Source organism: Megalobrama amblycephala, linkage group LG13, assembly GCF_018812025.1.
Source record: "Megalobrama amblycephala isolate DHTTF-2021 linkage group LG13, ASM1881202v1, whole genome shotgun sequence".
NCBI lineage: Eukaryota > Metazoa > Chordata > Actinopteri > Cypriniformes > Xenocyprididae > Megalobrama > Megalobrama amblycephala.
The window spans coordinates 37583689-37596472 of record NC_063056.1 but is presented as its reverse complement, the minus strand read 5'-3'; the positions used below and the strand labels follow the sequence as shown (position 1 = coordinate 37596472).

General features: G+C 38.1%; 1 protein-coding gene across 4 annotated transcripts in view; it reads right to left on the bottom strand.

The window, feature by feature from the left end:
* Positions 1 to 12784, bottom strand: part of cdk14 (cyclin-dependent kinase 14) — a 197208-nt gene that overhangs the window by 104162 nt on the left and 80262 nt on the right. For all 4 annotated transcript variants that reach the window (XR_007179207.1, XM_048153943.1, XM_048153945.1 and 1 more), the window contains 2 exons: positions 11757 to 11851; positions 4926 to 4988 (listed from right to left, as the gene is read on the bottom strand). Coding sequence is in view for 3 of the 4 variants with exons in the window: in XM_048153943.1 (XP_048009900.1) it covers positions 4926 to 4988; positions 11757 to 11851 (158 nt within the window). In the remaining variant the exon portion in view is untranslated. The remainder of the gene's footprint in view (positions 1 to 4925; positions 4989 to 11756; positions 11852 to 12784) is intronic.

The following is a 12784-nucleotide window of genomic DNA, read 5'->3' as shown; positions in this document are numbered from 1 at the left end:
GAAGTACAAGAGAATTGAACAGATGACGCATTTAATGGTGCGTTAACTACCGCACAAATGATAATGTACTTAATCATATATTTTAGAATAGATTCAACTATAAACATACTATACATACAGTTTATATATACTGTGTGTCTGTGTATATATTATATACAACAGTTCTTTCTGGTTCTTGAATCTGATTGGCTGAGAGCCGTGCAATATTATAGTGATGACAGCACTCCTACCTTTTCACCGTTTGTATCACTCCACTTGAAGAGAGTGTCATGGTCAGGCTGGAATGTAGTTGTTTAGACCTGAAATATGTGACTCATATTTAATCATAGTGTCTATTTTACAATTTGTTAAGACTTTTTTGGAGCTCCAGGCCGTCAGCGGCCGTTCAGTGCTCGTGTACCCGCCGAGAACAGCTTCATCTCAGCCAGTGCTTCAGGGATTTGCCGCTGGCTCTTATAGTGGTTAAACATGAGATTTAATTCATTTTGGGTACATAAAATGGGCAATCTTTGGTCTTATTAATCTATTACTTGTTCCTGAGCAAATCAAATTGGGCGATGTTAAATTTAATAAATTAAGGCTATATTTAACTTTTGTACGTTTGACTGAATTGTACAGTTGTGTTTGTTTCCTGTTGTCATTTATAATGGCTATTGTTGATAATTTAAAGGATTAGTCCACTTTCAAATAAAATTGTCCTCATAATTTACTCACCCCCATGTCTTCCAAGATGTTCATGTCTTTCTTTCTTCAGTCGAAAAGAAATTAAGGTTTTTGATGAAAACATTCCAGGATTGTTCTCCTTATAGTGGACTTCAATGGACTCCAAACGATTGAAGGTCAAAATTTCAGTTTCAGTGCAGCTTCAAAGAGCTTTATACGATACCAGACAAGGAATAAGAGTCTTATCTAGTGAAACGATGGGTCATTTTAAAAAAAAAAAATGAAAATCTATATGCTTTATAAACATAAATGATCGCCTTCCAAGTGCTTCCGCCAAAACCGCACTTTCGTATTCTTCAAAAAGCTTATACTGTATGTCTTTCCCTATTCTACTTACGGAACGAACGCAGCGCCAGTTCCGTTTTTTTCCGTAGGTAGAATAGGGAAGGTGTAGGACATACAGCGTAAGCTTTTTGAAGAATAAGAAAGTGCCGTTTTGGCGGAAGCACTTGGAAGGAGATCATATAAAGCATGTACATTTAAAAAAAATTTTAGAAAATGGCAGATCGTTTTGCTAGATAAGACACTTATTCCTCGTCTGGTATCGTTTAAAGCCCTTTGAAGCTGCACTGAAACTGTAATTTTGACCTTCAACCATTTGGAGGTCATTGAAGTCCACTATAAGGAGAATAATCCTGGAATGTTTTCATCAAAAACCTCAATTTCTTTTCGACTGAAGAAAGAAAGACATGAACATCTTAGATGACATGGGGGTGAGTAAATTATCAGGAAAATTTTTTTGAGAGTGAACTAATCCTTTAAATATTGTTGTACAATAAATATTATTTTATATAAATAATATGTTGTATTTGGTATTGAGGAAGGGTCCATGTATTGGGTCAAAGTTACAATAATACGCTATTAGATGGCGGCAAAACTTACGAGTGAATGAGTCAGTCGCAAGAGACTTTTAAATTGAAAGAGACTTTTGTAAACAAAGGATGTTGTTTTAGCGCTATTATGGAAAATGACCTTAAATATAAAAAGGACAAACACAAACATCGTTTTCCTCAGCAAACATTCAAACAGATTTTTATAATGGATATAACGTTATGGACATCCACCAAAAGAATGAATGTTATTTCAGACACAGGTAATGCTCACTCACACGATCATACGCTCTCTCTCTCTCTCTCTCTCTCTCTCTAATACTGTACAAAATACAAAGAGTTTCAATGGAGGGACTCAACATTCCTTCGTTACTAGTTCTAAAGTGATGTTTTAGAATTAGTAACAGAGCCTTGGTCAAACTCTCAACTCGAGATTTGAATCCTTGGCTGAAGTAGTTCTGCACATAAGAGGTTTTTAAAGACACTTTATTGTTGTTTTTAATTTATTTACACACTCGTGCCGTCAAACTGTTGTATAAACGCAATATCACACTCTTAGCCATGCAATATGACTGTATATCAGCACAGCGTAATTATGTGAGCTGTGAGCATATCGCATGGCTACTCCTGTGAAATTGCTCATTTATACAGTGTGTGTATATATATATATATATATATATATATATATATATATATATATATATATATATATAAAATACACACTATACAGCCAATCAGATATATGTATATATGCTGAAAATATAGCTACTTTTGTAACTTTTTTGAGTGAACTATTTGCCCAGAGTAACACACGTAGCATCTGAATCAACAGAGGAATACTAGTCACATCAGCTCTGACTGAATGTTCTTTAAGGGTCGTGAAACCGGTGTAAATTGCAGCCTGTCAGGGAACGAGTTAACAATGCTGCTGAATAACACGACATTGTGAACTTAAGTGCCAAAATTACAACAGTCTGTGCAAACACAGAACGAAACGTCTCGGCTCTGACTGCGGGCCGTTCCTGTTTCAGGTGAGCTGCTCTCATTCCCTTTCTGTCAGCTTGTCATTTATCATGAATTCTCTATTGGTTTGAATTTCAATGAGGGACCAAACAGGATAAATACATTATTTATGTAAATCCACAGTGACAAAAACCTGATGAATTACATAAGCAACACCCGTCTCCCCACCAGCCTTCTGCTCCATGGCCTCATTCGCTCCATCACGTCTTACTTTCACTCTGACACACCATAAATTACGTTCTTTTCACAGCAACTTTCTACAAAATCATTACAAGCATTGTCATGTATTAACTTTTTAATTGATTTCAAGGACAATTTTAACCATATAAAAACTGTGTTGTCCATTTATGTCAAATAAATCAAGTGCCACAGTCAATTAGTCATCAGAAAATGCGCCTACTTTTAAATGCATGTGCCAATAGAGATTGATGGATGCTTTTGGCCTGCAAATTGGTGTAGTTACAACATCCACCAGCACCAGCAGGAGCCTGTGTATTCCAACTTTGGCAATGCAAAATGAACATTTAAAGTGACATTTTGCTTGCATGGCTTGGTGTGTCACACGCAACCTTGAGTCACAGCATATTTCAGATATCAAAAAATATGGTATACTGTATTAAAATGGGTTATGAGAAAATATTTTAACATTCCAAAAATGACAAACTTCAGCTTTAATTGAAAGTCTGTCCTCCAAGGTAATTTCTTGAGCTCGAAGAAAACATTCTGAAGTCAGCAAGCACACTGCTCTTACTCTGCGAGTGTGTGGTCTTACTGCTCAATTAAACATGGGCACGAAGGTCTCGTGTTACAGGCAGATGCCAGACACTCACTGGAGGAGCACAAGCAGCATTCAAAAGTCATTTTCAAAAGGTCAAATCATTGGTTCTGGTCCGATTATCTGAGCTGATGGGCCACACGACTGAAGAGACTCCGTGCGGCCGGTACACTCACGTCTGACAGATGAGGAAGCCGGTAAAATGGGTCACAGTCTGAACTCACACGACTTCTGCTCTACTTCTGAATGCAGAATGTTTCAGAGGGTGAAATCAAAGTGGCCTGGAAGGTCTTTACCCAAGACCGAGAAAAAATACTTTAGCTGTCATTAATAAAACATGCTGTAAAATTTTTAAGTCAGAATCAGAACCGTACACTCCACGTGAAACAATCGTCTCACTAGTCCGATCCACACTGCAGCTTATTCTGGACAAGAAACAAACACTACCAGAACGAGCTAATCAAGCCACCAATGACATTTAGAAAAAAGAGAAAAAAAGCTTGAAAGATTCAATACTACGAATATCACAAAACCAGAGACTACTTCTGAGATTTTCCCAGGTTGCGTATTAGATCCGAGTTATATGATAAAAAATTATGTTTCATAAATGAATAAGTAAATAAATATATACAGTACATGTATATACACATGCCCTAGAAAAGTGGGGTTTTGGACAATATTGGCATGAATCCTTTTTAATTTGTGATAATTTTGCACTGATAAGGGACAACACAAACTACGAAAACATATTTTATACAAAAACAGTTTATACATAGAAAAAACGTCATCAAAATATCCAGCATTAGCAGCTATCTGACCTAAACTGGGTTCTGATTGGTTCATTGTATTCTAAACTTAATTTTCAATCAATTGTTGAAGATATTAAGGTGTGCTGAGCCAAAAATCTTTTACAAACCTGGGCCAAGTTTAAACCAGTAACCAGGCATCACAGCTGGCAAAGGGGCATGTCTGACTTTGACATGTATATATTTACATTATTATTTAATCAAAATGAAAATTATTATTGCTGGTCTTCAATGATAATGTCAAGTTACTGTAATGTATTTGCACCAAAAAATGATAAGGATTTATGCCGATCTCGTCCAAAACCACACTTTGCCAGGGGTGTTTCCAAACTTTTGGAGGGCAGTGTGTATATATATATATATATATATATATATATATATATATATATATATATATATATATATATTTATTTGCTCTGAAATTAATTTTTCTTCAATCAGAGGAACCACTGTTTGATAGTCATTGAAGCCAATATATTCAAAAATGTGTAAAAAATTACATAAAATACAGCAAAAGACAGTTTTTAATCATTTTTATTTTTATAATCACAAATATAATACCCTTTATTATAAATCTAGCCAATCAGATTGAAGCTTGCCATTTGTATACAATATACAACAGACAGTCTAAGAACAGTATGTGGATTCCCTGTGACCACAGCACAACGAAATACTGAACAACCAGGATTTGACTGGACATTTAATCACAAAATCACCTACAAGCAGATTGAAGAGTAAAGCAAACAAAGTGAGCAGAATCTCACTCACCCTGACGTTGTCTGGATGGAGACCCCCGGGATGTTTGTCCATGTACTGACACAGATCTGTGTGCTGAACAGAGAGAGAAAGAGAAAAGAGGGACATGAGGCAGTGACAGGAGACACAGAGTAGAAACAAAATCTAGTGAACTGCTTCAAAATACAATGAGAAAAAAAAAAAAAAAAAAACACTGCATGCAAATATTGGGTCAAATAGACATCTATCTATCTATCTATCTATCTATCTATCTATCTATCTATCTATCTACACACACACATATATATATTTATTTATTTATTTATTTATTAGGGGTGTAACGGTACATGAACTGTACGGTTTGGTTCATGCAGTTAGACAAATACAGTAAGTCACAGGTAATCCACACTCCGATCCAGAAGGGGGCGTGTGTGGTAATACAACGCTGTTTGCCAACCACCACAACAGGAAAAAAGAACAGAAGCATATGCAAATGACTTGAGCACTTGAAAACAAAGTCCACTAGGTAGTGCGCATGCATCGAATGTGTCTTTCTGCGCTCATGGACAAAGGAGAATACTTTGAAAGGCTCGCGCACTCAACTGTGCACAAAACAGAGCAGAACGCAGAAAATGAAGTATAGAAGAATTGGGCTTAAGCTTTGAATGTTTAAATATAGCTTAAATTGAGCAAACTGTAACACTAGTAATGCACATGTTTTATTTCTCATTATTCTATTTATTTTATGCTTTTCAGTTTTGTAGCTGATTGTGACCAAATAATTTTTGCTTTTTATCAGCCCTGCAAAAAAATATGACCTATGCAAGAGTGCATTCTGTTTACTGCTTAGTGCTTAATACATTATAGGAGGCTGTACATATTAGCCCGGTTCTGTCAACACTGCACTGGCTCCCTATTAAACATCGTATAGATTTTAAAATCTTGCTACTTACCTATAAGGCACTAAATGGTTTAGCTCCCCAGTATCTGAGCGAGCTCTTAAAGCATTATAGTCCTTCACGTCTATTGCGATCTCAGAATTCAGGCCAGCTGATAATACCTAGAATATCAAAATCAACCGCAGGCGGTAGATCCTTTTCCTATTTAGCACCTAAACTTTGGAACAGTCTTCCTATCACTGTTCGGGAAGCAGACACACTCTGTCAGTTTAAATCTAGACTAAAAACACATCTGTATTGCATACACAACACATTATCTACTTCTATAATTCAATATGAAATGTAAATTGTTAGGCTGCATAGATTAGGTAAGCCGGAACCGGGAACGCTTCCCATAACACCTGATGTACTCATTACCATCATAAGAAAAATGGCATCTATGCTAATATTAGTCTCTCTCTGTTTATCCCGAGGTTTGCCGCAGCCTGCCAGATCCAGGCCGTATCCACATGAGATGAAGAACCTGCATCTAGACATGGCGATAACGCAGCCCTGAAGTGTCAACTAAACTATCCCCTGCGAAGGCCTCCTTCCCTTTCCTTTCCCTATGTATAGATAAAACGTTATCAAATTATTCCAATTCACATAGATCAAACACGCAGTCTCAAACTGCCGGCCCGCGGGTCATTAACGGCCCGCCCTCCCCCTCCACCCGGCCCGCAACTGATCTCAAAAGTAAAACATAATCCGGCCCGCTAAATTATTATTATTATTTTTATTATTATTCTCTAGTTGTCTCATATAATATTCCACATGCAAAGAAAAAGTCGCTTTTCTAAGGGGCCATTCACAGATATCGCATCACATAAGCGGCCACGCCACTATCTCCTTCTTTCCAAAGCGCTTTCGCTCCCGTGGCATCTGTCGTTGCTATGGAACCATGAACTGCGCTCTCCACGATAACGAAGTTTCAAAAAAAGAAAAAATGATGTCTAGTCCTTGCATTAGCTCTACTGCTATATATATTTATGGAGATAAAAACCCGCCCTACAGCTATGATCAGCTGTTCGGCTGAGCTTTCGATGTTGTTAAGGAAAGGCCGAAGCTGATCGGTTGTTCCTTGCCACATGAAAAGTTGAGATGTTTTCATCTCGCGCCTGGAAAATGAGCGCGTCACTTCTATTATGAGCGTGTTTGCCTAAATTACAGTAAAAGCACTCGCGTAAGTCGCGAGCACGATTTAAACCACCGAAATGCGTCCGATGCGCGTCAAACGGCACCATGGGCAAACGTGGCTCAGCTCTGTGAGCAAAAACATTGCCGGATGTCTGGCAAGAAATAGAATAGTGTACAAATGTATTCAGGGATTGCATTTGTTCAGTGTTGTTCAGTGCAAGATTTTGATGCTATTTAAGCTAAAATAAAGTAAGGGAAAATATTTGCACTAACTGTTAAAAATTAATACTGATGATAACAATGATAGAGACACCGCTGTTTCATTTTTTTAAGTATGGGCAAAAATAGGCAAGGCAATTTTATTTGTATAGCACATTTCATACACAAATTGGTAATTCAAAGTGCTTTACATAAAGAAGAACCAAATACATAATAATAAAAATGAAACGCATAAGAAATAGAAATAACAGTTAAAACAGAGAATTCCGCTATCTGGATGGAAGAGTTAGGAAGTTTCAGGGAGTTTTTTGTTGTCCGTTAGAGTGGATCTAAACGGATCTATCTATTAGAGCGGATCTAAATTTTAGAAATGAAATTTGAAGTAAATGAGAAATAATGCGAAGGAAAGTAAATTTTCAGAAATGTTGCGCTTTCTTGTGCTTGAATATTAAAATGGCCCTCCTATAAGGTGTCAATCACAGAAACGGCCCCCAGCCAATTTGAGTTTGAGACCCCTGCTATAGACTAAACATGTAAATGAACGGCATTCAGTTCTTTAGTAGGAAAAGTGTCCTTTAAGCGGCCCCTAAAGTAATAACTAACAATTTTTACAACAGAAGTGATTCAATCAAAAATCAACTTTAGCTCGATAATAATTTTCCTATTGTCAGTGTGAAGCTGCTTTGAGACAATGTGTATTGTGAAAAGTGCTATATAAATGAAGATGACTTGACTTGACCTGTACTGTACTGTACTAAATGCCACTAGTCGGAACAATCTGTGATTTGCACTACTGTCTTTAAACCTTTAGTTTAGGGTCCAATTCTCACTATAAACTAGTTGCTTATTAGCATGCATATTACTAGGATATTGTCTGTTATCAGTACTTATAAAGCACATATGGTCCCACTTTATATTAAGTGGCCTTAACTACTATGTACTTACATTTAAATTAATAATTTTATACAATGCACTTATTGTGTACATACACGTTTTTACATTGTACTTATATTTTAAAAACACCTGCATGTAATTACATCTGTAATTAATTTCTGTAATTACATTTATAATTACACTGTTGACCCAACCCTTACCCCTACCCTTAAACCTACCCACACTACCAAGGCTTTCCCTAACCTTACCCGTATCCCACCTCAATAGCAACAAAAGTGTTTTGCAATTCAATATGAACCCAATAAGTACATTGTACTTATTTTTTGATGTAAGTACATATTAGTTAAGGCCACTTAATATAAAGTGGGACCGCACATATTAATGCCTTATTCTGCATGACCATATTCTGCATCCCTTAATCCCACCCAATACCTAAACTTAACTACCTTACTAACTATTAATAAGCAGTAATTAGGAGTTTATTGAGGCAAAAGTCATAGTTAATAGTGAAAATTGGACCTTAAACTAAAGTGTGACCATTTTTCCTATTGTACTGAAATTGTACCGAACCGTGACCCCAAACCGAGGTACGTACTGAACCGTGGCTTCAGTGTACCATTACCCTAATATATACTCCCTCACTTCCTGTGGGAATGAATAAAAAGCACAAACGTGTGGCTTCACAAACACGTTCGGCGTGTCAAACGGAAATAATTTCCTGTATCGGTGAGACCAGAAGCTTTTGGCCTCTTTCTACAGGCTCAATAACGTGATTGTCTGAAGGTGCGCGTGGCTTTGTGGGCCGCGTGGCTGTGCATGTAAATACAGTCGGCGGGAGAAAGAATTACCCACGATGCTCTCCTCTGTCTTTATTCTGCCCACAGAACAGAGGGCCGCTGATATTTGCAAACACCCGCTGCTACCCGTCCCGCACCGCATATAAACGTGTTTCCTTTCATGAATAATGCAGTCGCTCGCTCAAACGGGCTTCAGATATGCCCGTCCGTCGCCGTCAATCATTATTAACCGCTCGCCGTGGAAAATGAATTGATTTCCTCGGCGCGAAACCCTCTGTTTGTTAGCGGCCCGCATCTAAATGCGGCCACATTCAGCCCGAGTGTATTTTCTCACCGAAATGACTCTGATGAGATCACAGTGGTGGTCTCAGATTAATATCTAAGCTACGGCTCGTATCTCTCAACGGACCAAAGCTATCAATAGCTGAGCCGTTGTCCAATCTTCATGTTTTGATTGTTTTCTTTGACACCCCGACGTGTTAGCTTAGCTCTCATGAATAAATCAGACTCGTGCCACAATTTCACGCTCATCCAATTTAGAGAGAGGATACATTCCTGAGGAAAAAAATATATATATGTTTACCAGAGCATAAAAGTAAGTTATATTAGAGAGACAAAAATAGCACAAAATAACGATAATCAGGGAAGGCAGCAAAATCTTCCCTTTAGACTGTGACACGGATCAATGACGAGAGGTCAGTGTCACAATGTGCATTGACATTCAGAGAAAACACATTTAGCAAGTGCTCTTTTCTTTCTGTGATGCATCGAATCAAGTGTCAAGACTGACAGGAGTTTGATCCTACAACCGGTTTTATTGATGTTCCTCTTTCCTTCCTGAGGACCAATTAGCTCATGACATCCTGTCAAATTAAAAGTGCACTCTGTTGAAAGTCAAGAGCATCATTTGAGTGGATAATTATTTTTATGTTAAGAACAGTGTTTGCTGGGAACATAAAAGCATTGCGTTATTGAGTTTAAAAAATAAAATAAAATGTGTCCAAGACACATAAAACCAGCCACAGCAACCTAACCAATCTGGGCGACCAGCTAACTGTTAATTATTTCCCAGCAGGGAAGAGAAGCCGATCCTCCTGACCAGACGTTCCCTGCAGACAGACACGGATCGTCCCGGAGGCTCATTAACACGTACACTGGCATTTCTGAACCTGCTTCAGACAAGCGGGACCTTTAAGAGAGCGCAGAGGCAAACGGGAACTGCAATGATTTATCACATTAATACTGCTTACATCATTCTCACATACAGAAACTTCCTACCAGCAAACGTTTGATATCTCCCTATTTCTGCATTCAACTTTCAGATTGGACTTGAACTCGAAAAGTGGTGTGTTTTGATGTCTTTCCGCGGTTGAAACAACATACCTTCTGATGTTCATTCGTGTTTATTTCATGCTATAACTAGTAGGCAGAGATTATTGGTTCACATGCCGATTGAACTGAGGCACTAAAGCAATCTGTCACGACACATTAAAGGGGTCCTTGATTATGATTTCACTTTTTTAACTTTAGTTAGTGTGTAATGTTGCTGTTTGATCATAAACAACATCTGCAAAGTTACGACGCTCAAAGTTTGATGCAAAGGGAGATGTTTTCTTTTACAGAAATCGCTTTTTAAGGACTACAACAAACGGCTGGTAGGGACTACAACAAACTTCTTCCCGGGTTGGTGACATCACTAACCCTAAATTTACATAAACCCCGCCCCCGAGAACACACAACAAAGGGGGTGAGGCCATGTTGGGCTGCTTTAGAGAAGAGGAAGAGTTGTTGTTTTACACCGGACTGCTTCACAATCGAGGGTCGATTCAACGCTGGATTTGCACAAAAGATTAACATGACGGCACATGCTAGTGGATGAGTTGAATCAACTCCACAGCAACTACATAAATTTATCCACTAACCATTCGGAAACGTCCAGTTTCATTCTAAAAGTTGTAACTTCTTCCTGAGTCTCTCCATCAGTGTCGACTCCGGTTTGAACAATGTAAGGCTGAACACCGTTACTGACAATCCTCATTTTGGCTGCGTGAGATCCTCCAGCTTTGTTGTTGTTGAGCAACCGAAGCGCGAGCTGTTAAAGCTCCGCCCTCTTCTGGAAAGGGGGCCGGGAGCAGCAGCTCATTTGCATTTAAAGGGACACACACAAAAATGGCGTGTTTTCGCTCACACCCAAATAGGGACAAATTTGACAAGCTATAATAAATGATCTGTGGGGTATTTTGAGCTGAAACTTCACAGACACATTCTGGAGACACCAGAGACTTAATTTACATCTTGTGAAAAGGTGCAAAATTTGAAAGCTGAGAACTTGAAGACTTGAAATATCAACAAAGTCATACAGGGACAGAGTGAATGCTGACCGAACTTGCATTGTTGGATGAGTTATTCCTGTGTGCTTTAATTCGCAGCTCTGATGCCTGCGGCTCATTGCAGGTCTGTGTGTAAAACAGTGAGACGTTCCTGTCGCTGTGAGGCACAGATGAAGAGCAGGGCTTTGAAAGAGTTAGAAAAACAGTTCTCTAATAAAAACAATGCCAGAGCTGCAGGACCGGGCACAAACGCCACATATAAAGAGGCTGATTGGTTCAAAGCATTAAAAAAAAACCCAGAGCTAAAGTAATGCTGACTAAAGCACATTTAAACCTTTCAAAACTATTCACAAACAGGAGACCACACCAGCTCCATGAGGCACTGGAACAGGAGATGTGTGGTTATGTGACATAAAAATACTCTGACATTTTGGAGTGGAGTTACAGAAAATAAAATGAATTAAAAACTATTTATAAAATAAACAAATCCGAGTCGTTGTCCGCAAGCAGCGGTTTGATTTTCATCCGGTCAGCATGTCTGATACTCACCACATACTCAAAGACCAGCGTCAGGGTTTCCTTCGTGTGGATGATGTCGTGGAGCAGCACTATGTTCGCATGCTTCAGGCCTTTCAGCAGAGACGCTGGAGAGAAACACAAACGCTTTATTAAAACATTCTGACCAATGAATGTTTGAGACTTTCTGTTTATTCATGATTACTGGATAAGTGCATCAGTGTTGGTGGAAATGCATTGCAAGTAACTGGAGTAACGTAATCAGATTACTTTTCCCAAGTAACTAGTAAAGTAACACATTTTATTTTTATTTATTCAAATACGTAACATGAGTTACTTTGATTTCCCATTTATTGACTGACAGCTCTCCTGTCCTCATGTTGAGAGAAATCAGGAGTAAGTGCCGAGGCATTGCGTGTAAACATGATGGTTATTGTAGTTCTAGACAAATGTGAGCAGGCATTTAGTCATCTCACTTGCACAAAAACAGATTCAATATTCCTTAAAATGAATAAAAAACAGTGAAATGCAAACTCAGGATATTACGCAAACTAAGTATTTTAAATGACACAAAATAATACTTTATGTATTTAATCTCACTTTCTTTGCTGCTGACCTTCGATGATCCAATTCAACCATACTAATAAGAAAAAATGACTTTAGATAAGCATCACGTGCATTTCATTTTTTGTTTTTATTGTTGAAGAGTGCTGAACTTTCTTGTTTGAGCTGCGCCCTCTACTGTACAGGTGTGAATTTGCATTTCCTTCTGTCTGAGGCTAATTCATTTCACTTATGGTGTGAAAGGGCCTTAACATTTGCCAGTAATAGAACTTTTTTGCTATTAAAACACAAACAAGCAAGCCCAGCCCAGATGAGAAAAAGTAACGCAAAAAGTGACGCAACACGCTTCCATAAAAAGCATAAAAATGTAATGCAATTAGTTACTTTTCTATTAGGGAGAAAGTTAAAAAATGCTGAATCATATGTCCCTTTATCTGTCTGTCAGGCACCTGTCAGGCACCAATTCCTTAGATTAACATATTAAAACACCTACATGT